Raw genomic sequence first — 25,299 nt, 5'->3', positions numbered from 1 at the left:
ACTAACACAGCAGAAAGCCAACTCTTCAGTAATAACTCACCAATTCTTTATAAGCAAGGGAGTTGCAGCAACCACACACGGGTGCCTAAAGTCACTACCAATAGCCAACTAGTCTATTCCCAAAAAGTGGGGAAAGAGAGAAAGTTTTCAGCTACATCCATGAGTGGGTTACACAACATCCCATCTTCCCTCACCATAAAACACACACACACACACACACACATACATACATACACACACACACACAATTGGTGAGTACAGCCAGTGTCTCTTTCAAATTGTTCCTTCTCACTTTTGTCACCTTTATACAAAACCCCATAAATCTACATGGCCCACCTCTTTTCCAGTAATGATGGCAACAAATATTTACATCACCTACTGAAAATATAAACTCTTACCACTTAGTCTTCTCATAGGAAACACAGATTGAATATACTACAAAAATATACAACTACACACACACACATAACTACACACACACACACACATACTACAACTACACACACACACACACACAGTTTCAAGAGACTCATGATCTAACATATAGTAAGGCAGACAGAAACACCATAACATAAGACTGGTGATTCCATTTGCTTCCTGATTCTCTTTTAGCTCTTGGGAAATGAAAATTCCTCCCTATGCATTTGTTTACCTTGTATCAGTTCCCAGAATCCTAAGAAAACAACAAACTCTACCCCCAAACTCTTACAGTATTTCATTTTTCATTATTAATCTTAAAATTGGCAAGGAAAAAGCTCCTCATGTATAAGAAATTCTCAAATTAACAGTTGATTTGTCATCAGAAATCACTGTCCTGAAGACAGTGGGTTGACAGTTCAAAAAAAAAAAAAAATACACTCCAAACATGAAGGAGTTCTAGGTAAGGATAAAGAATAAAGAAATACATCCCAACATGAAAATAAAATAAAAACATAAATTATTTCTAGTACACCTGCTCTATAAATACCAAGAGGAGACTTTCAGGACTTCAGACATTACAGGCATTCTCCCTATGGCCATTTCTCCTCCTTTTCTCTCTGCTTCCTGGCACCACCTCCAGGCCCTTAATCCACAATGTGCTCTCACCTTAGACCCAGAGCAATGAAAACAGCCATCTGTGGTCTGAGACGTCTGAAACTGTGAGTCCCAAATAAACTGTTCCTCCTCTAAGCTTTTCTTGTCAGTTATTTTGGTCACAGAGACATGAAAGCTAACCCCCCCCCCAAAAAAGGAAGTATATTATATAACTGTGTTAGTGTACTGAATATATAAGATGTACATGCATAGCAATGTACTAAATAAAATTTTGTCAAAATTCCTATCACACTGGGACTAAATATTTCAAGTGGTGATAAAATTCTTTAATATAGAAACTGCATACTTTATAAAGTTCTATTAGGCAAGCTCTCAATAAAAATATGAAGGCTATGAATGACTTTAATAGTTTAGTTTCTCTATAACCTCCAAAATTTACATTAAGATATAAACACCTATGGATTCCTCAGCACACAGAAGTATCTGTTCAAAGAGGACATCTCCAGGGCTGGGGTAGCTCAGTTGGTAGAATGCTTGCCTCACATGCACAAGGCCCAAGGCCCTGGGTTCAATCCCTAGCACCAACAACTAAAAAAAAAAAAAAAAGAACATCTACAATTGAGTTTTCATTTCCCATTAATCAATACATTAAATTCCAGCTATTTACCAAACTGACTCATGGAAGGAAAGGCTAAAAAATGCTTTTCTAAATTATATAGTACTCTAACACAGCAAAATAATACACGAATGATATTTATATTATTGATATGATAATGTGTAAGAATTTTAAGGAACAACAAATCATTTATCAAATACTTATTCTGGTAGGACATTATAAAATCGCTTCAGAAGTAATGAAAAACCACCAAACTGAAAGTTTCCAACAATAAACTTATACTGTAAAGCAAACTTAGCATCATGGATAACTAATGGAATTTTTAAAGTTTTATTTATTCATTTAATTTAAAAATTTATGATTTGGAAGGACTTCATAGTTCCCTTCATTAGCCAGTTAGACAAACAGACATCTAATTCTAATTTCAAGCAGACTTCTTGCCAGACTAAGAGTGATGAAGGAGTGTTTCCATATGAGTAAAACAGAAATGTGGAACTATTGGTAATATATGTAATAGTTACTAGAGGTTGAAATTTCTAACAGACATGAACAATATAAACAATTATTGAACAATTACTAAATAACAATTAAATATTTAAGAATTTAACAATTTAGAGATAAAAGTTTCTAACACGTAATATCATAATAATACCCTAATTAGCAATCTCCGCTGAAGAACTAAAATAAAGTATTATCATATTATGCCTTCTACCGTTTTGTCTGTTTTCTGATTTGTAAAAAGGGGATATTAAGGGCTAGGGCTGTGGCTGTGGCTCAGGGGTAGCAAACTTGCCTGGCATGTGTGAGACAACAGGTTTGATTCTCAGCACCACATATAAATAAACAAAATAAAGGTTTATCAAAAATTAAAATAGGGCTGGGGATGTGGCTCAAGCGGTAGCGCGCTCGTCTGGCATGCATGCAGCCAGGGTTCAATCCTCAGCACCACATACAAACAAAGATATTTGTATCTGCCGAGAACTAAAAAATAAATATTAAAAAAAAATTCTCTCTCTCTCTTTAAAAAAAAATCCCTTTGGTTTGAAATAGAAAGTTATTTAAAAAAAACTAAAATAATTTTTTTAAAAGGGCGATATTAAAAGTGCTTATTTCACAGGACTGTGGTGAAAATTAAATGAACTTAAAAGCACCCAGCAAATGTTAGGTACTGTTAAGAGATAATCATTTCTCAATTGCATAGGTATTAATTTGTCATAGTAAGACAAAAAAGGAACTATCGTTATTTAAAGGATTATTATGATAATCTTTTCTGGCAACTAGTAAAATCTATCACTAAGTTATATATTTCCTAAAAATTTTAAATGCATAAGATATAATAATATGACTCCTTTCCCTACATAAAAATAACAATCCTAAAACTATAGGGAATTATTAATTAAAATAATCATGTTCTAATTTTAATTGAATCATTATTTTGTTCAGTATTTCTAAGATTATAATATCCTAAATATCATTAAGAGAATGTTCAAAGACAACTTTCAAATAATTTTAACTTTATACAAATTTTCTCATCTTAATATAAAACATCCTTAAACTAACATCTGTGAAATAACTATGTATTGTATACATTATACTCAGATTACAACAAATCATCACCCAATATCAATAATAAGATAAGCAACTGTATTTACATCCACTTACTGCAATCTCTCTACAAGCCGACATGGATATTCCTGTGCCTTCGATTTGCTTCAACGCATATTCCTTTTCATCTTTTCTGCACATGAACAAAAACAAATTTTTTTTATTTTTTCATATATTACTTTCAGACTCAAAATTGTAACTTCAAAAACAACAGGAATTCGTGTAGTTTCTCGGAGATATGTAGCCACTATGCCATGCATCACTTTTTTTTTTTTTTTTTGGTGCTAGGGATTAAACCCAGGGCCTTGTGCATGTGAGGCAAGCACTCTACCCACTGAGCTATATCCCCAGCTCCTCACTTACTATTTTTGATAATATTTCAACTACAGAAATAAGAAATTAAAAAAGCAATTCATGTCATAATGAAAATACCAGACAGAGCCAAAACACAAAATTCAAAACTGAACAGAATAGGATACTAAACACAGCACTAGTTTTGAAGAGTAAACAAGAATAAATATAAACTCAAACATATTGCAAGATAATTCTACTCCTGTCTTAATTATCTGAAGTCTATGAAAGCATTCTGTTATAAACATTCACTAAAAAAATAACTGACAGACATAAACTCCCAGAGTCATTTAAAGTAATTTCATAATATAAAAAGCATTCACAGGACAAAGAACCTGTTCTCACCTAGAAAACTGAGTCTCAACTAGAATAAGGGATATTCAAAAGCTCTAAGACCCCCAACCAAAAGCCCTTAAGACTTCAAAACATAGCCGCCAACATCTCATTTCTCAGGAAACTCTACAAGAAACTCAGTAGTTACCGTTGGTTTTGCAAACAATAAAAAAAGGATTAGGGATCTCGGAATTCCTAATAGTTAATCAAAGTAACTAGGAATTCAATAATGATGATACAAACCCATAGAACCAACATCAGATGAGCAGCTGGTGAATAAAGTATCTTTGAGACACTAACACCAAAAATACACAAGGACCCCAGCTGAATGCTGGAACTACAGATCATATATGGGGTTGTTCTAATAACAGGGGCATAATTCACGCCCTCCAAATTTTGTCTTTGGAGTAGAGCCTCAGCAAGATATCATCAGGACATAATGGATGCATTAAAATGCCAAAAAAATGCCAAATTTGTCCTATATAACTATTCTCCTCATTTATCTGTGTTTACTAGCCGATAAAGCAGTTTAAGATGCTTTAAAAACATAACATGCTTTAAAAACATATTTTTGCATGCATTTTAAAGATTATCACAATCACCTATGTTTTGGGGAAATGATTTCATTGTATAAGAAATTATAAAATTATGATTTCTTTCTCCCATAGTCAACGTGAAAATCATGGACATTTTTCTTCCAAGATATGCCATTCAGCAAATAAGCAGCATTTTGATAAACAGAAAATACCCCAGATATGTCAAAAGGATGGACTGTAGCCATGACATGTGGCACATGCCTGTAATCCCAGTGACTTGGGAGGCTGAGGCCCTAAGCAATCTAGTGAGACCCTGTCTCAAAATAAAAAAATAAAAATGGCTGGGGATGTGACTCAGTGGTTAAGAGTCTCTGAGTTCAATCTCAGTACCCCCCCCCCAAAAAAAAGGACGGTCTGTGATATAATTATTAAAATGATGGCTATGGTCATTAGAAACATGTAAATGTCTACCATACACCACTAAGAAAATGCACAAATTATGTTATATAGAAATATATATACATCTATACATATGTTGGAGATAATACAAAAATTAAAAACTATTGTGTTAAGATATAGGAAATTAAGTCAACCCAAGCACTAAGTAATATTGTCTTTTAAATTAGAATAAAGGTCAGGCTCAGTGGCGCAGGTCTGTAATCCCAGCAGCTCCGGAGATAGAGGCAGGAGGATCACAAATTCAAAGCCAGCCTCAGCAATTTAGCAAGGCACTAAGCAACTCAGTTAGACCCCATCACTAATAATATACAAAATAGGGCTAGGGATGTGACTCAGTGGTCAAATGTCCCTCCCTGAGTTCAATCCCTGGTGCCACTCCCCCCACAAAAAAACTAGAATGGAGGAATCAAAATAATTTAATATTCTGGAAATAATCAACTACTAGGATAATCTCTAATATTTTCAAAGTGAGAGTTTGGGCATGTTTTAAAGACCAAGGTCAAAAATCAGGGAAAGCTTAAGTGATCATTTTTTCTCTTTTCTCCATAATCCTTCCTATTTCTTCAGATCACTCAGAAGTCTCGAAAAAGCATAAACAGCAGGTAACCAAATAAAACGAAAGCCAAGTACGTGTGTGACAGCACATATGCCTGAGATACTCTGACACAATGCTTAAAATGTACAGATTATACATTTAACAAGTAAATTAACTACCAGGTATCTCTTATTAAGTTTAATAAGTTCTTAAAACAAAATTATAAAAGCTTTCTGACAAATTTTTCACAAGTGATCACATTTTTCAACAGAAATATTTCAATTCCCTATTTCCCTAAATGAAGAGCTCCAGAAGCTCATGTAATTGCATAGTTTTATTTTTAATACTGTAAAGAATATTACACAATCTGGATAGGATATCGTTGCTATGGAAACTATAAGATTTTTTGCAGTAAGTCAAAAAGTGCAAAATTAACACATCACATTAATGGCTTCTGAATTTCACATCCAGACTGTCAAAGGAATTTGAAAGCTTGAGCAGAATAGACTGAAGCATAGGCCTCTTACTCTGAATTACATGGATAGGAACAAGGAATGAACCCAGTAATTATTTCACTTAATAAGTTTAAATATAACTTCCATCTGTTAAATCAATACTAAAAAATTTGCAATTTTAAACTCCGCAGTTTTTAAATGGAGAATAAAGTAGTACATATATCATTACTATTTCTCTTTTGTATACTGCCATATGGTAAATGGTGATGTGGCACCTCTGAAATTCACTGTGTGAAACAGCAAGGTCCCCAGAGGGTATATGGAACTCAAGCAGAAACATCTCCTGAATGAAACATGTGAATACTAATTTGAGGGCAGAGGCTAATACTTTAGTATAAAGACTAAAGATGTGTCCCCTTTACCACATGTCCAGAAATATTTCAATAACTAAGGTACATGGGGTAGGGAAGCTTTACTGCTCTTATCCAATGTCAGTGTCCCTTTCCAGGAGTTCTTCCATGTAATAGTAGTATTTCATACCACACAGCTTGGATGTTTCAGGTAAGTGTAATATTAAGTATCATAAAAGTACAATGTTTTCTTTTATATGACAAGTGTGGAAAAGCAGGCAAACCTGTCCTGCCCTGCTATGACAGTTTGATTTTTAGAGGGCACCTTAATTCTTCCCTAACTCTATTTTAAAAGACAAGAAGAGAGACAAAACGAATACAGTTTTAGGAAAATTGCTTTTTACATTTTAATGTTCATTAAATAGCATGACTACAGAAAAGGCATCCTAAAAATAATCCAAGAAGTTTAATAATTAAAAGTACAGGATTAAAATTTACATACATGGGTGTATGTATACATACTTGTAGTAAAAACATAGATATATACTATAGTGAATTTTTAAAATTTAAGGCATGTCTCCTATTTGTCCATAATGTGTATCAATACCATGCAAACTTCACTCTCACTTGTCACAATGAAAAAAGAAAAAAATATTAAGCAGAAACTGTGATTCTATTAAGTTTTCCATCTGAGACTCTATGTTCTGGAAAATTCTTGATGCAAACAATTCTAAAGATAATAGAAAAATAAGTACCTATTTGTACAAAGAGTAGAAATTACCACCTTAAGTAAAAACAATCCTAGGCAGAAAACCACACTCAATGTAGAATTTAAAGGTAATTCAATGGGGTGAAGGTGGGAGTTCATAACCCACTAGAAGCAAAGTGTGGAATATGATATGTCAAGAGATTTGTAATGTTTTGAACAACCCACAATAAAAAATTAAAAAAAATAAAAAAAAAAAAAATAAAGGTAATTCAGAGAGGGGCTGGGGATGTGGCTCAAGCGGTAGCGCGCTCGCCTGGCATGCGTGCGGCCCGGGTTCGATCCTCAGCACCACATACAAACAAAGATGTTGTGTCCGCAAGAAAAAAAAAAAAAAACTAAAAAAAATTAATAAAAACACACTCTCTCTCTCTCTCTCAAAAAAAAAAAGGTAATTCAGAGAATTTCTCAAGTACACAGAATCGAGTTCAGTAGAAAAATCTCCTGAGTGAAATACTGGGAACTAGATTAATGGAAAACATGACCTTACACTTTTCAGTAAGGTCCAAACTAGACGCCCAGCTCCAAGAGAACTGTAGCAAGGTAATACACCATTCAGCAGCCAACATACACAAATATTTTTAGTGGTAGCTCAAACCTCTCTTGTTATAATCATAATTAGATTAACCCAAGGATCTCCAGCTCCTAGCAATACTCTAGGAGGTACCCAGGTCAACACTGAACTACCTCTGGTCTGAAGAACCTATAGCAAACAAAAAGTCAGAAAAAGAAATTTTAGAAAAAGATGAAGCCACCCAGAACCTCAAAGCTAAGAGGTCCTGGAATAACATATACAAAGCTCTGAAAGGAAATAGATGCCAACCAAGAATCCTATATCCAGCAAAATTAAGCTTCAGATTTAAAGATGAAATAAAAACCTTCCATGATAAACAAAAACTAAAAGAATTCACAACTTTTGGGTATAGACTGAGAAGTAAGACAGCTGGGTCAAAAAGTGGTTCCATTCCCAGTTTTCCAAGGAATCTCCATACGGCTTTCCATATTGAATGCGCCATTTTGCTGTCCCACCACCAATGTATGAGTGTGCCTTTTTCCACAAATCCTCACCAACACTTATTACTGTTTGTATTCTTTTTTAAAAATATATTTTTTTAGTTGTAGGTGCACACAATATTTTATTTTTATGTGGTGCTGAGGATCAAACCCAGTGCCTCACACATGCTAAGCAAGTGCTCTACCTCTGAGCCACAACCTCAGCCCCTTGTTTGTATTCTTAATAGCTGCCATTCTGGCTGGAGTGAGATAAAATCTTAAAGTAGTTTTGATTTGCATTTCTCTAATTGCTAGAGATGTTGAACATTTTTTCATATATTTGTTGATTGATTGTATATCATCTTCTGAGAAGTGTCTGTTCAGTTCCTTAGCCCATTTATTGACTGGGTTATTTGTTGTTTTTTTTTTTTGGGGGGGGGGTAAGATTTTTGAGTTCTTTATATATTCTGGAGATCAGTGCTCTAGCTATGTGCGTGTGTTAAAAATTTGCTTCCATTCTGTAGCCTCTCTATTTACCTCCTTGATTGTTTCTTTTGCTGAGAAGAAGCTTTTTAGTTTGAATCCATCTCATTTATTGATTCTTGATTTTAATTCTTGTGCTATAGGAGTCTTATTAAGGAAGTTGGGGCCTAATCTGACATGATGAAGACTTGGGCCTACTTTTTCTTCTATTAGGCGCAGGGTCTCTGGTATAATTCCTAGGTCCTTGATCCACTTTGAGTTGAGTTTTGTGCATGGTGAGAGACAGGGGTTGAATTTCATTTTGTTGCATATGGATATCCAGTTCTCCCAGCACTATCTGTTGAAGAGGCAAGGTTAGTTCAACATATGGAAATTAATAAATGTAATTAATCACATTAATAGATTTTAACAAAGAATCATATGATCATCTCAACAGATACAGAGAAAGCATTTGACAAAATACAGCAGCCCTTCATGTTCAAAACACTAGAAAAACTAGAGATAGTTGGAACATAACTCAACATTGTAAAAGCTAAATCCAAGACCAACATCATTCTAAATGAAGAAAAATTGAAAGCATTCCCTCTAAAAACAAGAGAAGGATGCCCTCTCTCTCTCTTCTATTCAACATAATCCTTGAAAATCTAACTAGAGCAATTAGACAGAAGGAAGAATTTAAAGGGATAAGAATAGGGAAAGAAGAACTCAAAACTATCCCTATTTGCTGATGACATGATTATATATATATATATATATATATATATATATATATATATATTTATGTTAAACTTGTCTTTTATTGCTCTGGGCAAGGATTCCATCACTCCAGCCTACTGTTAAGGTATTTTGGAAGCAGATTTATTCCAAATACATACATAATTCCTCTCCTCTCTGTTCAATGGTTGAACAGGGATGGGGGAGTAGCTCAGTAAAAAGTAACTGATGCTTTTCCAATAAGATTTTGCTTTTGGGTTCATAAAAGTGGGTAGAATATGGTAGGTATATGTTCCACCAGAGTTTGGAAATTTTCCTTACCTACCCTGGAATTAAACATACTTATTGTAAATACTTTTACAAAAATTACCATTTTTAAACTATTAAAGTGTATAATCAGTGGCATTAAGTACATTCACTTTTTTTGGCAATCATCACCATCTATCTTCAGAATGTTTTCAGATTTGCAAACTGACACTCTACACCCGTTAAACAATAGCTGATAGCCTCCTTCCCTATCCTTTAACCACCACCATTCTACTCCTAGACTACTTTTGGACTGTTTCGCTTTCTCTTAATAAGAAAGACAGTCTACTGTTGACCAGTGGGGTTGCTTCTCTACATGCAAGTTTTCTTGCATATAGTCCATTTGAGTTTATTATAGAGAAAGGTGGAGACAAACTGGATGTGGGCCTCCTATCCTCGTCTCAGCAGCCCTGCCATGGATCTGCCCAATTCTTTCGCATCAAAAAGTTGATCTCTCTTTTTAGGTCTTTAGGGAATAGACCGAGAAGGGGAATCATAGCAGCACAATTCACAATAGCAAGACTGTGGAACCAACCTAGATGACCTTCAATAGATGAATGGATAAAAAAAATGTGGCATTTATACACAATGGAGTATTACTCTGCATTAAAAAATGACAAAATCATAGAATTTACAGGGAAATGGATGGCATTAGAGCAGATTATGCTAAGTGAAGCTAGCCAATCCCTAAAAAACAAATGCCAAATGTCTTCTTTGATATAAGGAGAGTAACTAAGAACAGAGTAGGGTCGAAGAGCATGAGAAGAAGATTAACATTAAACAGGGATGAGAGGTGGGAGGGAAAGGGAGAGAGAAGGGAAATTGCATGGAAATGGAAGGAGACCCTCAGAGTTATACAAAAGTACATACAAGAGGAAGTGAGGGGAAAGGGAAAAATAGTACAAGGGGGACAAATGAATGTCAGTAGAGGGGGCAGAGAGAGAAGAGGGGAGGGGAGGGGAGGGGAGGGGAGGGGAGGGGAGGGGAGGGGAGGGGAGGGGAGGGGAGGGGGGATAGTAGAGGATAGGAAAGGCAGCAGAACACAACAGACACTAGTATGGCAATATGTAAATCAATGGATGTGTAACTGATGTGATTCTGCAATCTGTATATGGGGTAAAAATGGGAGCTCATAACCCACTTGAATCAAAGTGTGAAATATGATATATCAAGAACTATGTAATGTTTTGAACAGCCAACAATAAAAAATTAAAAAAAAAAAAAAAAAAAAAAGTTGATCTCTCAAGCCATTTCCATGTTGTAGATCCGCCTGCAGGTTTCATAGCTTTCCTGCTGTCGCTTGCGGCGAGGTTTCTCATCTTCGTCGTTTAATGTCCTCAGTGAGCCCATCCATGCTGAGGATTTTGTTCAGGGTCCTGTATGCACCTTCTACGTTCCCTTCATGTACCATCACAGTCTTGGCAATGAACTTCAGGTGCTTTGCCATGACCTTGGATTTAAGTCTTCATTCTTCAGGACCCGATAAAACCGAGGGAAAGCTTCGCGACCGAGACCACGTCGCTGGGCTGGGGGGGGGGGGGGCTGGGGGGGGGGGCGGGGGGGAGCGGGCATTCGGGGCAGAGGTGCACAGCAGGTCCCAGCTACCGCTCACAACCCAGAGGAGGATTAGGGCAGCGATTGGACAAGGAGTCTGCTGGGCGTTGGGGAGGGGGCCTCTGTGCAGACCCGGCCCTCCCCAGGCCCTACCAGACTTCCCCAACGCAGAGGAAGTCCCTCACCTGGCACCCTCAGAACACGCCTGACCCCCAGCCTAAGATTTTATATTTAGAACACCAAAAGCTCCACCAGAAAGCCTCCAGAACTCATAAATGAATTCAGCAAAGTATCAGGATATAAAATTAACACCCATAAATCAATTACATCCCTATACATCAGGGATTAATCCACTAAAAGAGAAATTAGAAAAACCATCCCCTTCACAATAGCCTCAAAATATAATAAAAACATTTGGGAATCAATGTAACAAAAGAGATGGAAAACCTATACAATGAAAGATAAAGAACACTAAAGAAAGAAACTGAAGAAGACCTTACAAGATGGAAAGATCTCTAATGCTCTTGGATAGGCAGAATTAACATTGTCAAATGGCCATATTACCAAAAGTGTCATACAGATTTAATACAATTCCTATTAAAATCACAATGGCTTTCTTTATAGAAACAGAAAAAGCAGTCATGACATTCATCTGGAAAAACAAGAAGCCCAGAATAGCCAAAGCAATCCTTAGCAAGAAAAATGAAGCAAGAGGCATCACAATACCAGACCTTAAATTATATTACAGAGCCATAGTAACAAAAACAGAATGGTATTGGCACCAAAACAGATAGTATGCCAATGGTAGAGAACAGAAGACACAGAGACAAACCCACATAAATACAGTTATCTCATACTAGACAAAGGCACCAAAAACATACATTGGAGAAAAGATAGCCTCTTCAATAAATGGTGCTGGTAAAACTGGAAATCCATATGTAGCAAAATGAAATTAAACCCCAATCTCTCACCCTGCACAAAATTCAATTCAAAGTGTATCAAAGACTTAGGCACTAGAACAGAGACCCTGTGCCTAATAGAAGAAAAAGCAAGCCCAAATCTCCACCATGTCAGCTTAAGAACTGACTTCCTTAACAAGACTTCTAACTCACAAGAAGTAAAATCAAGAATCAATAAATGGAATGTAATCAAACAAAAAAACTTCTTCACAGCCAAGGAAACAATAAAAAATGTTAATACAGAGTCTAAGAATGGGGAAAGAAGAATAGAGTATTAATATATAATACGCACCTCAGAGTATTAATATATAAAGGATATATAAAGAACACCAAAAAAAAAAAAAAACACCAAATAATCCAATCAATAAATGGGCAAAGGAACTGAACAGACACTTCGCAATAGAAGAAATACAATCGGTCAACAAATACATGAAAAAATGTTCAACATCTCCAGCATTTGAAAAATGCAAATCAAAACTACACTGAGATTCCATCTCACTCCAGTAAGAATGGCAATAATCAAGAATACAAGTAACAATAGATGTTGGCAAGGATGTGGGGACAAAAGTACACTCATACATTGCTGGTGGGACTGCAAATTGTTGCAATCACTCTGGAAAGCAGTATGGAGATTCCTCAGAAAACATAGAAAGGAACCTTAAAATCAGCATACTCTAGTGAGGCACCCACATCAATGTTTACAGCAGTTTAATTCACAATAGCTAAACTATAGAATCAACCAAGGCACCCTTCAACAAATAAATGGATAAAGAAAATGTGGTACATATACACAACGGAATATTACTCAGCTATAAAGAAAAATGAATTTATGACACTTGCCAGTAAATGGATGGAGTTGGAGAATATCATGCTAAGTGAAATAAGCCAATCCCAAAAAAACAAAGGCTGAATGTTCTCTTAATATTCAGATGCTAACACACAATATGGGAGTAGGGGAGGTAAGAATAGAAGTTCATTAAACAAAAAAAAGGGGAGGAGGGTGGAAATGGGAAAGAAAGTAGAATGAATCTGATATATGAATATATGACTAGTGTAACTCCACATCATGTACAACCAGATGAATGAGCAGTTATATACCATTTATGTAAGAAGTTTCAAAATGCAGTCTACTGTGATGCAAAACTAATTAGAACAAATAAAATGTATATATTTTATTAAAAAAAATATGAAGCCCCGTACGTTTACATAGACCTGTAATCCCAGCTGCTCAGCAGGCTGAGGCAGGAGGATCTAAATTCAAAGCCAGTTAGCAAGGCCCCAAGCAACTTAGCAAGACCTCATCTCAAAGTAAAAAAAACAAAGAGGGTTGGGGATGTGGTCAGTGGTTAAGCGCCCTGGATTCCATGCCTGGTATCAAAAAAGAAAGAAAAGTCTACAAAGTAAGATTAAAATCCTTTTTTGTTTCTAATAAAAACAGAAGAGCCTCGTTATTTTATACTAATTAACAAACTACTGAGTTCATTTTATGCATCCCCAACACTGTGCCAAACTCTAGGGATGAACAAAATTAGAGAGTGACTACCCCAATATAAGGGAGTTCATAATTCAACTGGAAGGAAATTCTGGGTGAATAAGAAATACAAACAAGTAACTCTGATATGCTTTCTACACACAAGAGAGGTGCAAGCAGGAACAGAGATTATGTAACCAATAATTCCTTTTGAGCTTTAAGGAAAGTAACTCCATAAGTCATGCCTTTAAGGGATGTGTTCCCCAGGCAGAAAAGAGATGAAGATGTCAGAAAATTCCAGGTAGATACCCATGGTATAAGGAAAAAAAGCAACATATTCAGTAAGGTATTCAGTAAGACTGGAGGTTAGAAAAGTAAAGAAAGGAAAGGAACCATGGGAGCTCTACAAAGAAGTTTGAACTTCTTATGTAAACAGTGTGGAGCCAAAAGTTTTTAGAAAGAGAAGATACATTCACAAATTCTTTCTCAGAAAAAAATAACTGGTAATAATTACAGAGAAAAACTTGTGGTAAAGTAAATATTTGATAGGTTAAATCAAACATCCAGATAAATGAAGATGAAAGATTAATTTAGAATAGCAGCAGAGGAGAAGAAATAATGGATTAAAAAGACACTTCTGATACAACCAGAGATATGAAAAATTGTGCTCTATATGTATAACGTAATTATAATGCATTCTGCTGTCATACATAAAAAATTAATAAAATAAAAAATTAAAAAGTCACTTTTGAAGCTGGGCATGGTGGTACATTCCTATAATCCCAGCAACTCATGAGTCTAAGGCAGAAGGATCACAAATTTCTCAGCAAGACCCTCAGCAATTTAATAAGACCCTGTCTCAAAATAAAAAAAATAAAAAAGACTGGGGATTTAGCTCAGTGGTAAAGCAACCCTAGGTTCATTCCCCAGGATTCCCCCCTCCCAAAAAGAACATTTCTGAGTCTTCTGTATGTGATGGTGAGGATGGTTCTGAAGATGGGTGAAGTTTCCTCTTTGTCTAAAGGTGAATGACAACCTTAACCACAGAGATGATAACATTTTTATACAGCCATCTCTTAAAAATTTTTATTTTGGGTAGTGGGGATTGAACCTAGGGGCACTTTTACCACTGAGTTACATCACCAGTCCTTTCTACTCTATTTTGAGGCCGAATCTCACTTAATTGACCAGGCTGGCCTCTAATCTGTGCCTCAGTCTGGGCACAAAATAACCCAGCCGCCACAAAGCCTTGTAGGTTCAAACAGCAACTCTTTATTCCCGAACTCTCACTCTCACCGGCACTCTACACACACTTCCCGGGAATACACTCCCTCCAACGGGCCAATTCTGCGAGAACTCATCGGGAACTACAAAGTAGCGGGCACCCAAGGCAGCAGGATCCGTCCTAATCCTGGAGCCGCCCTATTCCTGGAGTAGGGTCACCTTTCAACCATTCCCTCTAGCAAAATGCCAGGCGTCATTCCGACTAAACTGTGGCTCTCAACAAATCTGCAATCCTCCTGCCTCAGCCTCCCAAGACACTGGGATTATAGGTGTGTGCCACTGAATACAATCAAATATTAAATGGAAAGCTATAATTCATTTTAAAGAAAAACAATTCACTGAATTGAATTCACATACCAATGTATCTCATCAGTGGAATAATAACACTTCACTCTTATCAGGATATGTTGATATTTCCCCAAACTTCTTACTTTTCATTCAAAAACTATTTGAACCATCAATGTACTTCTAAAATCTCAAATTCAACATTGCATTGGTAACTATATTACAAATTATCAATAATTTTGAATTTTAATTCTAAAAATGTCAAATTCTTAATTCTCAGGAATTAGTGAAATTAAAATAAACTTATCTGCAGTAATCCTTAAGATCCAGGCATCCCAAGGGTTAAACTTAAAACAAATAAGTGATTTATTTTAACAGAATGTAAATCATTAGCAAATATTTAGTATAACCAAATTTTTGTATAAAATATCTAACTTTAAGAATTCGTGAATCTCAAGTCAAACCTACTTGCTATAGACAAGAGATGCAAGACATTTATTTCAGACACATTTTTTTCAGCACACACTGTGTGCCAAGCACTGGTACTGGACTCTGAGAACAGGAGAAAGAAGGAGCTGATTCCCTTGTGAATCTTTATAGAGACACAAGCAAGGGATACTCTAATAGGTGCTATATATATGCAAAGTACATGAGATTAAAATATGGAAAGAAAGGCTTAGTTTGGTAGAACAAGTAGAAAGAAAGGGCTATCCGGTAAATAATTTTCAAAGGACACATCCAAGTGGACCTTAAGAGATGAGCAGAATTTCTTACAGAAGAGGGGACAGTGCAGAAATGTACAAAGTTTTAAGATTAAAATCCATGCTATATTCAAGAAAAAGGCAGAAGACAGGTACAGTTAGAACACAAAGCTAGAGAAAAGAGCAAAGAATATAAAATAAGCATAGTTTTGTGTGGTAAACCTGAAGTTGGCATTTTACCCCTGTAACAGGAAGCCATCAGAGGTTTCTCAACAAGAGAAACATATGAGCATCCCTGGTGGGGGCTGTTCATGGCGGTTCCGGGGTCTCTAGCATTTTTCCCGGTGGACGTCCTAAATCCGTCTGAAGCGGGGGCAGCGGAGCTTGAGGTTCTTGCTGGTGTGAAATGACCGAGTACAAACTGGTGGTGGTTGGAGCAGGTGGTGTTGGGAAAAGCACACTGACAATTCAGCTAATCCAGAACCATTTTGTGGATGAATATGATCCCACCATAGAGGATTCTTACCGAAAACAGGTGGTAATAGATGGTGAAACCTGTCTACTGGACATACTGGATACAGCTGGACAAGAGGAGTACAGTGCCATGAGAGACCAATACATGAGGACAGGCGAAGGCTTCCTCTGTGTATTTGCCATCAATAATAGCAAATCATTTGCAGATATTAACCTCTACAGGGAGCAGATTAAGCGCGTAAAAGACTCAGACGATGTACCTATGGTGCTGGTAGGAAACAAGTGTGATTTGCCAACAAGAACAGTTGACACAAAACAAGCCCATGAATTGGCCAAGAGTTATGGAATTCCGTTCATTGAAACCTCAGCCAAGACCAGACAGGGTGTTGAAGATGCTTTTTACACACTGGTAAGAGAAATACGCCAGTACCGAATGAAAAAACTCAACAGCAGTGATGATGGAACTCAAGGTTGTATGGGGTTGCCATGTGTGGTGATGTAACAAGTTATTTACAAAGTTCTGTCATCAAAAAAAGAGCCACTTTCAAGCTGCACTGATACCCTGGTCCTGACTTCCCTGGAGGAGAAGTATCCCTGTTGCTCTCTTCATCTCAGAGAAGCTCCTGCTACTTCCCCAACTCTCAGTAGATGAACACAACAGTCTCTGCTTGAGAATTTCTCAGAATAACTACCTCCTCACTTGGTTGTCTGACCAGAGAAATGCATCTCTCTTTATTCCCTAATAGTTTTCCACCCTGGGTTCTCCCCTATAGAAACAAACACACCTCCACCACCCATGTTTTTCATCGAAAGCCAATTCATGCTCTGAAACAGAGAACCAAACTAGACATGAAATTCTGTTGAAAACAGTTCCTTGAGCGCTAAAGTAGCAACTGCTGGTGATTTTTTTTTTTTTTTCTTATTTCTTTTTACTGTTGAACTTGGACGTATTTTAGCTTTTGGAGAAATGTCATGAATTAATGTTTTACCAAGAATATAATTAATGTTGCAGATTGGTTTATTTGTAACGTTATCAACTGTAGTCTATAAACTGGCATCTGCACTGTATTCATAAATACAAAAGTGAATGATAACTTTTGAGTCGATCCTAGTCTTCTCAACTTTCATGAAATTAAATCCACTTTTCACAACAAAGTGCCTTTTTCCTAGAAGTGATTTGTAGACTTTCTTTATAATACTTCACTGGAATAGATGTGTCAAAAACCATTATACCTGAAAATGAATATCTATGACCCATCTACCTTTAAGGAAAAGATATACAATAGCAGATGCCATTGTTTATGTATGTGAAGATGGTTTTCCAGAAGCCTATTTTGGAGCTTTCCCTGGGGAAAAATGAAACTGGAAGAAATTATGGATAATTTCACTTAATTTTTATCTTGTCTCCACTTTTTTGGTAGGTTACTACCTATAAATGTATGTAATTTGTTTCTTTTAGCTTAGTGATAATATCATGTTCAATGAACTTCCATTTATATTCATATTTGGGTCATACCAGAAAGTTCTACATTTGCAGTTATTCAAATATTATAACAATTTGGTGTGATGTTATTTTATAGCTGTAATCAGTGATTTTCAAACCTCAAATATAGTATGTTAACAGATTACATTTTCACTGCATATCATAGTCTCTTAATGATGTATGTAACTGCCCTCAATCCCCTTCTCACTCTACTCTCTGCCCCTCACCCCACAGCAATAGGGGCTTGATTAATTATTTCAGTTGAGTAAAGCATGGTGCTAATGGACCGGGGTCACAGTTTCAAAACTTGAACAAGCCAGGTAGCATCACGCACCAGTAACTCCAGCCAGTAGTTCTGTTGGATGCCTGCTGTTAACCCTGTAAGGAAAGAAGAGGTTAATAAGCATGAATCCTCTACCATGACTAGAAAAGTTTGGTATTCTAAGGAGAATTCAGCTTAGAAGTTTTTCTATTTCAACCTCCCCCTCTTTCTTTAACAACTTGGAAACTAAGCCAATATTTTTTTCTCATTTTTTGAAAATGAGGGTGCCTCAAAAAATTGTTTTTAATTTATAATATTCTCTGAGGGGTTTTAAATAGATGATGATATATTAGTCTGCATAGTAGACAAAAAAAAAAGCTGATGAATTTGTTCAAAACATAAAATAGCCTTTGGGTTGAGATTGCTGAGGAAAGAATAGAAATGTAATTAATTATTAGGAGTATGCAGAGGAATGATATTTCCATTTATAGGTAATGCCTTGGGTAATTTTCCTTTCTTTTTTGGTGGCACGGGGATCAAACCCAGGGCCTTACATGTGCTAACCATGAGCTACATAGCCAGCCCCAGGAATTCTAATGAAAAGTAGATTTGGATAACTTTTGATAAAGGCCTAATTCCAGAATGAACACTTACTGTTCTAATGTCTGAACATTTACTGAGGTTTTTGTTTTCTAATATGAATTTTCATTTATTAAGCAAACTCCACATTATCCGGAAATGAGTTCAAGAACAGTAGAAGAAACATATACTATGCCCAGATTATAATAAATTCAAGAGTTGTGCTCCTTAGTGCTAATGCTGGGAGCATTCACAGTAGGGTTGTCACCTACAAATGAAACTGTGCTGCTTTGTGTCTGCCCCTTTTGCTCTGTCATTTTCCTGAGGCTAGATTGAGACTTACCACCTCACTTGAACTCTTATGTGTATGTGTATGTGACAGCAATGTGAATCTAAAGAGTTTTTTAAATTTAATGTCAAATTAGGGAGAAAAATAGTTACTCCTTTTGGGCTGTAGTGGCCTTAGCCCTTGTATGTATGTATCTATAGTTTTCTTAGATATGTTGTAAGCACAGAAGTACAGAAATGGGGCCAAAATTCAGACTTGAAAATGTTCTTTAATAGCTTCTTAAGAAGTTGCACTTCAGTGTGAATTTTGGCGCGACAGAATGACATGCTTAAGAGTTAAAAGCTGAAAAGTTCAGTTAGTGTAGTATAAAACAGTTTTTAGAATATGTAATTGTTGAAAATAATTGTTTTACCTCAAATTCTCAAGGTCACTTTCCCCAATTTAAGTGCCTGGCCAGCTGTCATAAATTACATATTCCATTATGGTTTTGTTTTGTTTTTAAAGATTGCACATTGGAGAGTGTGAAAATAAGATGTTCTGCCTAAAGCTACCATACCTAATCTGTAAATGAATCTGTTAAATGCTGTATCTGCTCCAGGAGCTTACTATAGAATGTTAACTTGGTAATACAGTACACTTAGTTATTCTTTAGGAATGTAATAGATAAAATTAATCTCTCTTTTTTTTTTTTTTGGTGGGCCCCCTGTTTAGTCTTTCATCATCCTTTAAACTGCTGTGAATTTTTTCATTACTTGAAAGCAAGGATAAAGGAAAACTTTAAGAGAAAAAAAAAGAGAAACATATGATTAAACAGATACTCTTGATAAGCAGTAGTATTCCGGATGAATCAGAGGTTTTAAAGCTACATATAAGGAACCACTATAATGATTTGGGGAGGGTTGATGAGGGCCAAAATTAAAGAAAATGTAGTAGGAGTGAAGGGAATGAATCCAAGGCACATTCCAGAAATGGAATAATCTACTGCAGTCAAATATATTTGGTTATATTGTAGGCATTTGAAAAATATTTGACAAATCAATGTTAATATACATGTATACATATATGGTTCTATGGCAGACAGACAGCTAAACACCTTAAGATGACTAAGGTTTCCAGAGTATTGTCTCAGTGAAATTAAGGTCACCAAACAAAATGTGTGCGTGCGCGTGCGCAGGAAGGAGAGGGGAAGAGAGAGGAAAAAGGAAGGAGGGAGGAAAGGGGATGAGGGAGGGAGGGGGGAGAGGGAGGGAGAGAGGGAGAGGGAGAGAGAGAGAGAGAGAGAGAGAGAGAGAGAGAGAGAGAGAGAGAGAGAGAGGGAGAGTATGAGCCAGTTTGCAGACAGTTTCTCAAAACTCTAGCCAGGGCAATCAGGCAAGAGAAGGAAATTAGGAGCATATGAATTGGAAAAGAAGAAGTCACACTATCATTGTTTGCTGATGACATGATCCTATAAACAGAAAGACCCAAAAAAATCCCATTAGAAGACTTCTAGAAATGACAAATGAATTTAGCAAGTAGCAGAATACAAGATCAATAGTCATAAATCAACAGTTTTCTATAGTCCAACAGTGATTCAGATGAGAAAAAAATCAGGAAAACCACCACCTTCACAATAGCCTAAAAAAAAAATAAAATACCTGGGAATTAATCTAACCACAGAGGAGAAAACAGAACACTGAAGAAAGAAATTGAAGAGGATCTCAGAAGATACAAATACCTCCCATGTTCTTGGTTAGGCAGAATTAATATAGTCAAAATGGGCATATTATCAAAAGTAATATGCATATCCAATGCAGTCCTAATCAAAATACTTACAACATTCTTCACAGAACTAAAAGAAACAGTCCTAAAATTCATTTGGAAGAAGAGACCCAAAATAGCCAAAAGCAATTCCAAACAAGAAAAGTGATGCAGGAGGGATCACAATACCCAATCTCAAATTATATTACAGAGCTACAACAGCAAAAACAGAATGGTATTAGCATCAAAAGAGACATGAAAACCAATGGAATGAAATAGAAGACACAGAGACAAACCCAATTTTATGCAGCCATCTGATCCTTGACAGAGGCGCCAAAAAAATATATGTTGAAGAAAAGACAACCTACTTAACAAATGCCGCTGGGAAAACTTGTTATCCATATATACAGAAGAATGAATTAAGATCCCTATCTTTCACATACCATAAAAAGTCAAATAAAAATGGACTAAAAATTAAGACAAGAGGGCTGGGGTTGTGGCTCAGAGGTAGAGCGCGTACCTACATGCATGAGGCACTGGGTTCGATCCTTAGCACCACATAAGAATAAAATAAAATAAAGTGTTCACCTATAACTAAATATTTTTTAAAAAGTAAGACAAGAAAGCTTAAAACTACTAGAAGAAAACATAAGGTCAATACTTCATCATATAGGTGCAGGCACCAACTTCCTCAAAAAGACCCCTAAAGCTGAAGAAATAAAACCAAGAATCAGTAAGTGGGATGCCATCAAATTAAAAAGCTTCTACATAGCAACGGAAATGATTAAGAGAGTGAAGAGGGAATCTATGAAATGGGAGAAAATCTTTGCCAGCTACTCCTCAGACAGGAGATTAATATCCAGAATATAGGGCTACGGATATAGCTCAATTGATAGACTGCTTGTCTCACATGCACAAGGCCCTGAGTTCATTGCCTAGCACCACCAAAAGAATCCAGGATATATGAAGAATATATATATAAAGAACCCAAATATATACAAATATATGAAGAACCTAAATACCAAAAAAAAAAAAAATTGCTCAATTAATTTAAGTGGGCAAAAGAACTAAACAAATTTCTTACAGATGACCAACAAATGTGAAAAAAATGTTCAACATCTCTTGCAATTAGGGAAATGCAAATCAAAAGTACACTAAGATTTCCTCTCGCTCCAGTCAGAATGGCAATTATCAAGAACACAAATAGGGCTGGGATTGTGGCTTAGCGGTAGAACGCTTGCCTCGCACAGGCAGGACCCGGGTTCGATCCTCAGCACCACATAAAAATAAAGGCATTGTGTTGTATCCATCTACACCTAAAAAATAAATAAATATTTTTTAAAAAAGAACACAAATAGTATAAATGCTGGCAAGGATGTGGGGAAAAAGGTATACTATCACATTATTGATGAGACTGCAAATTAGTACAACCACTCTGGAAAGCAACATGGAGATTCCTTAAAAAACTAGAAATGGAACCATATGACCTAGCTAGCCCACTCCTTGGTGTTCATCCAAAAGATCTAACATAAGATAGTACATAGTACTTCAATGTTTATAGCAGCACAATTCACAATATCCAAATTATGGAATCACCCCAGTTGCCTGTCAATACATGAATGGACTAAAAAAATGGGATGTATATACACAGTGGAGTTTTACTCAGTCATAAAGAAGAATGAAATAATGGCATTTGCAGGTAAATGGCTGTAATCAAATTCCTTGCATATATGATTTTGTCAAAATGAACCCAGAGCTCCTATGCCTAATAGAAGGAAAAGTAGACCTAATCTTCATCATGTTGAATTAAGCCCCAACTTCCTTAACAAAACTCCTAAAACAAAAGAAATAAAATCAAGAATCAATAAATGGGATGGATTCAAATTAAAAAGCTTCTTCTCAGCAAAAGAAACAATCAATGAGGTGAATAGAGAGCCTACAGAATGGGAGCAAATTTTTACCACACGCACATCAGATAGAGCACTAATCTCCAGAATATATAAAGAGCTAAAAAATTTTAACCCCCTAAAAACAAATAACCTAATCAATAAATGGGATAAGGAACTGAACAGACACTTCTCAAAAGATGATATACAATCAATCAATAAATATATGAAAAAATATTCAACATTCTAGCAATTAGAGAAATGCAAATCAAAACTACTCTAAGAGTTCATCTCACTCCAGTCAGAAGAGCAGCTATTAAGAATAAAAACAACAATAAGTGTTGGCGACAATGTGGGGGAAAAGGCACACTCATACACTGCTGGTGGGACAGCAAAATGGTGCAACCAATATGGAAAGCAGTATGGAAATTCCTTGGAAAATTGGGAATGGAACCACCTTTTGACCCAGCTATCCCACTCCTAGGTCTATACCCAAAGCACTTTACAATAGCATACTACAGGGACACAGCCACATCAATGTTTATAGCAGGACAATTCACAATAGCTAAATTGTGAGACCAACTCAGATGCCCTTCAATAGATGAATGGATAAAGAAACTGTGGTATATATACAAAAGGAAATGCTATTCAGCATTAAAAGAAAATAAAATCATGGTATTTGCAGGTAAATGGATGGAGGTAGAAAATCTTATGCTAAGTGAAGTAAGCCAATCCCAAAAAACCAAAGGCTGAATGTTTTCTCTGATAAGTGGATACTGATTCATAGTGGGGACGGCGGGGGGGGGGGGGGGGGGTGCATGGGAGGAATGGAGGAACTTTGGATTGGGGCAAAGGGGAGGGAGGGGAAGGGAGAGAACATGGGGGTGGAAAAAATGGTGGAATGAGACAGACATCATTACCCTAGAAACATGTATGACTGCACAAATGGTGTAACCCTACTTCTTGTACAACCAGAGAAGTGAATAACTGCACTACATTTGTGTAAAATGAATCAAAGAATATTCTGCTGTCATGTATAACTGATTAGAACAAATAAAAAATAAATTAAAAAAGAACCCAATTACTATGTATAATTATGATGCATAAATAAAAAAAATACAAAGAGAAATAAATTCCTTTTGGACATGTTGACTCTCAACTGGCTACTGGATAAGAAATAACAGAAATGGAGTTGAAAAAAAAATATACCAGTAACTGTTAAAGCTATAGAAATGCAGAGCAAGGTGACACATGCCTATAATCTCAACCACTCAAGAGACTGATGAGGATCATAAATTCAAGGCCAGAATGGGCAAGTCAATGAGACTCTTTCTTAAGATAAACTTTTTTAAAAAAGGACAGGGGATGTAGCTCACTGGTAAAGTACCCCTGGATTCAGTCCTCAGTATCACCAAAAAAAAAAGAAGAGAAAGAACAGAAGAAAAGGGTGAAAGATGGTAACCAATGCTCTTAAACCTCTTTCACATAATGGCGTTCACTTGATGTTATTACCTGTACCTGAACACCAGCATAAAAAGACCAACAGAAGTGATGGTATCCATTTAAGCTTCTACTGCTCCAAATCCCATTAGTTTGTAAAGAATTTAGAGAATAATAGGACCTACAACCCATTCACAGGATCCATGCCATAGGGGTTGGAAAGTCTTCTCTAGTAATCATCAGCCTTCAACAGGTTACAGAAAAAGAAACTATTAAAAGTCCATAATAATAACCAGCTATCCCACAAACTGGATATGGAATACTCTTAGAAAACTGGTTTGGCCCCTTGAAAAAAAGGAAACAGTCAAAAGAAATGAGGAATGTGGAGATAATCTAAATTAAAAGAAACTCAAAACAAAAAAAACAAAAGGACATGCATCAAAATCTTGAATGGACTATGGTTCAAATAAAAGTCACTATAAAAGTTTATTTGTAGGACAACTAACAAAATTTAAATAAGAACTAGATATTACATAATATTAAGATATTATGGTTAATTTTATTTCCTAATTTTTATTCTATTAAATGTCTCAAATGTAGGATAATGGTATGATTATACAGAAAAAAATGTTTTATTTGTATAGACATAGATTCAAGTTCTTGGAGATGACATCATAACATCTGCAAGTTAATTTCAAATGGTTCAATAACAACATAAACATTCACATATACTCAGAGATATAACACAAATATAGAAAGATAACAATGGATGACTCTAAGCAGAAGATAAATGGGTGTTCATTGTCTAAAGTTCAACTTTTCTGCTTTAACAAACTTGATTTTAAAAACTGAATAAGAAGCAATTTAAGAGTTAAAGAGAAAAATTGTTAAGATACTGATATAGAGAAGTCAAGTAACAAGTATTAAAAGGTAAGTGGGCAAACATGTCAAATAAAAAAGCAACCCCAGCACTGGGGATGGGTAGGGACAATAAAGGGTTGTTTGTATAACCAGGAATTTGGGGTTGGAGATATAGCTCTGTGGTCTCAGTGGTAGAGTACTTGCTCAGCACATGCAAAGCCTTAGGTTCAGATCCCCATCACTCCAAAGCAGGTGGGAGGATGTAGAATCAAAAATTAAGGTCAAAAAATGGCAAGATCAAATAGAAGAGAATGGAAAGGAATTCACCAGATTTGATAGCTATAACATTTTACAAGACCATCACTAACAGAGCAAGTACTTTGCTCAAAACTCTGTAAAGGACTTTCCATACTCTTTTATTATAATTAATTGGAATTGAACCACACTTCTTAACCCATCCCCAAATGAGGAAGAGAACTTACTCATTTCTAAAT

General features: G+C 36.0%; 2 protein-coding genes across 2 annotated transcripts in view; one reads left to right on the top strand and one right to left on the bottom strand.

Annotated features, from left to right (window-relative positions):
* LOC124100469 (cyclin-dependent kinase 19) overlaps positions 1-25,299 on the bottom strand; it is a 141,727-nt gene that overhangs the window by 75,631 nt on the left and 40,797 nt on the right. The window contains exon 2 of the mRNA XM_046455998.2: positions 3,314-3,389. Within this exon, the coding sequence (XP_046311954.2) occupies positions 3,314-3,389 (76 nt within the window). The remainder of the gene's footprint in view (positions 1-3,313; positions 3,390-25,299) is intronic.
* Positions 16,090-17,893, top strand: LOC124100472 (GTPase NRas). Its single transcript, XM_046456000.2, has one exon. The coding sequence runs from the start codon at positions 16,198-16,200 to the stop codon at positions 16,765-16,767; it is 570 nt and encodes a 189-aa protein (XP_046311956.1). The 5' UTR covers positions 16,090-16,197; the 3' UTR covers positions 16,768-17,893.

Source organism: Marmota monax, unplaced genomic scaffold (assembly GCF_021218885.2).
Source record: "Marmota monax isolate L192 unplaced genomic scaffold, Marmota_monax_Labrador192_F-V1.1 WCK01_AAM20220418_F8-fsc00599, whole genome shotgun sequence".
Lineage (NCBI taxonomy): Eukaryota > Metazoa > Chordata > Mammalia > Rodentia > Sciuridae > Marmota > Marmota monax.
The sequence above is the reverse complement of the archived record's forward strand: the minus strand, read 5'-3'. Positions and strand labels throughout refer to the sequence as shown.

Coding starts and splice junctions, on each gene's coding strand:
- LOC124100472 (XM_046456000.2), top strand. CDS start 16,198: ATGACCGAGTACAAACTGGTGGTGGTTGGAGCAGGTGGTGTTGGGAAA.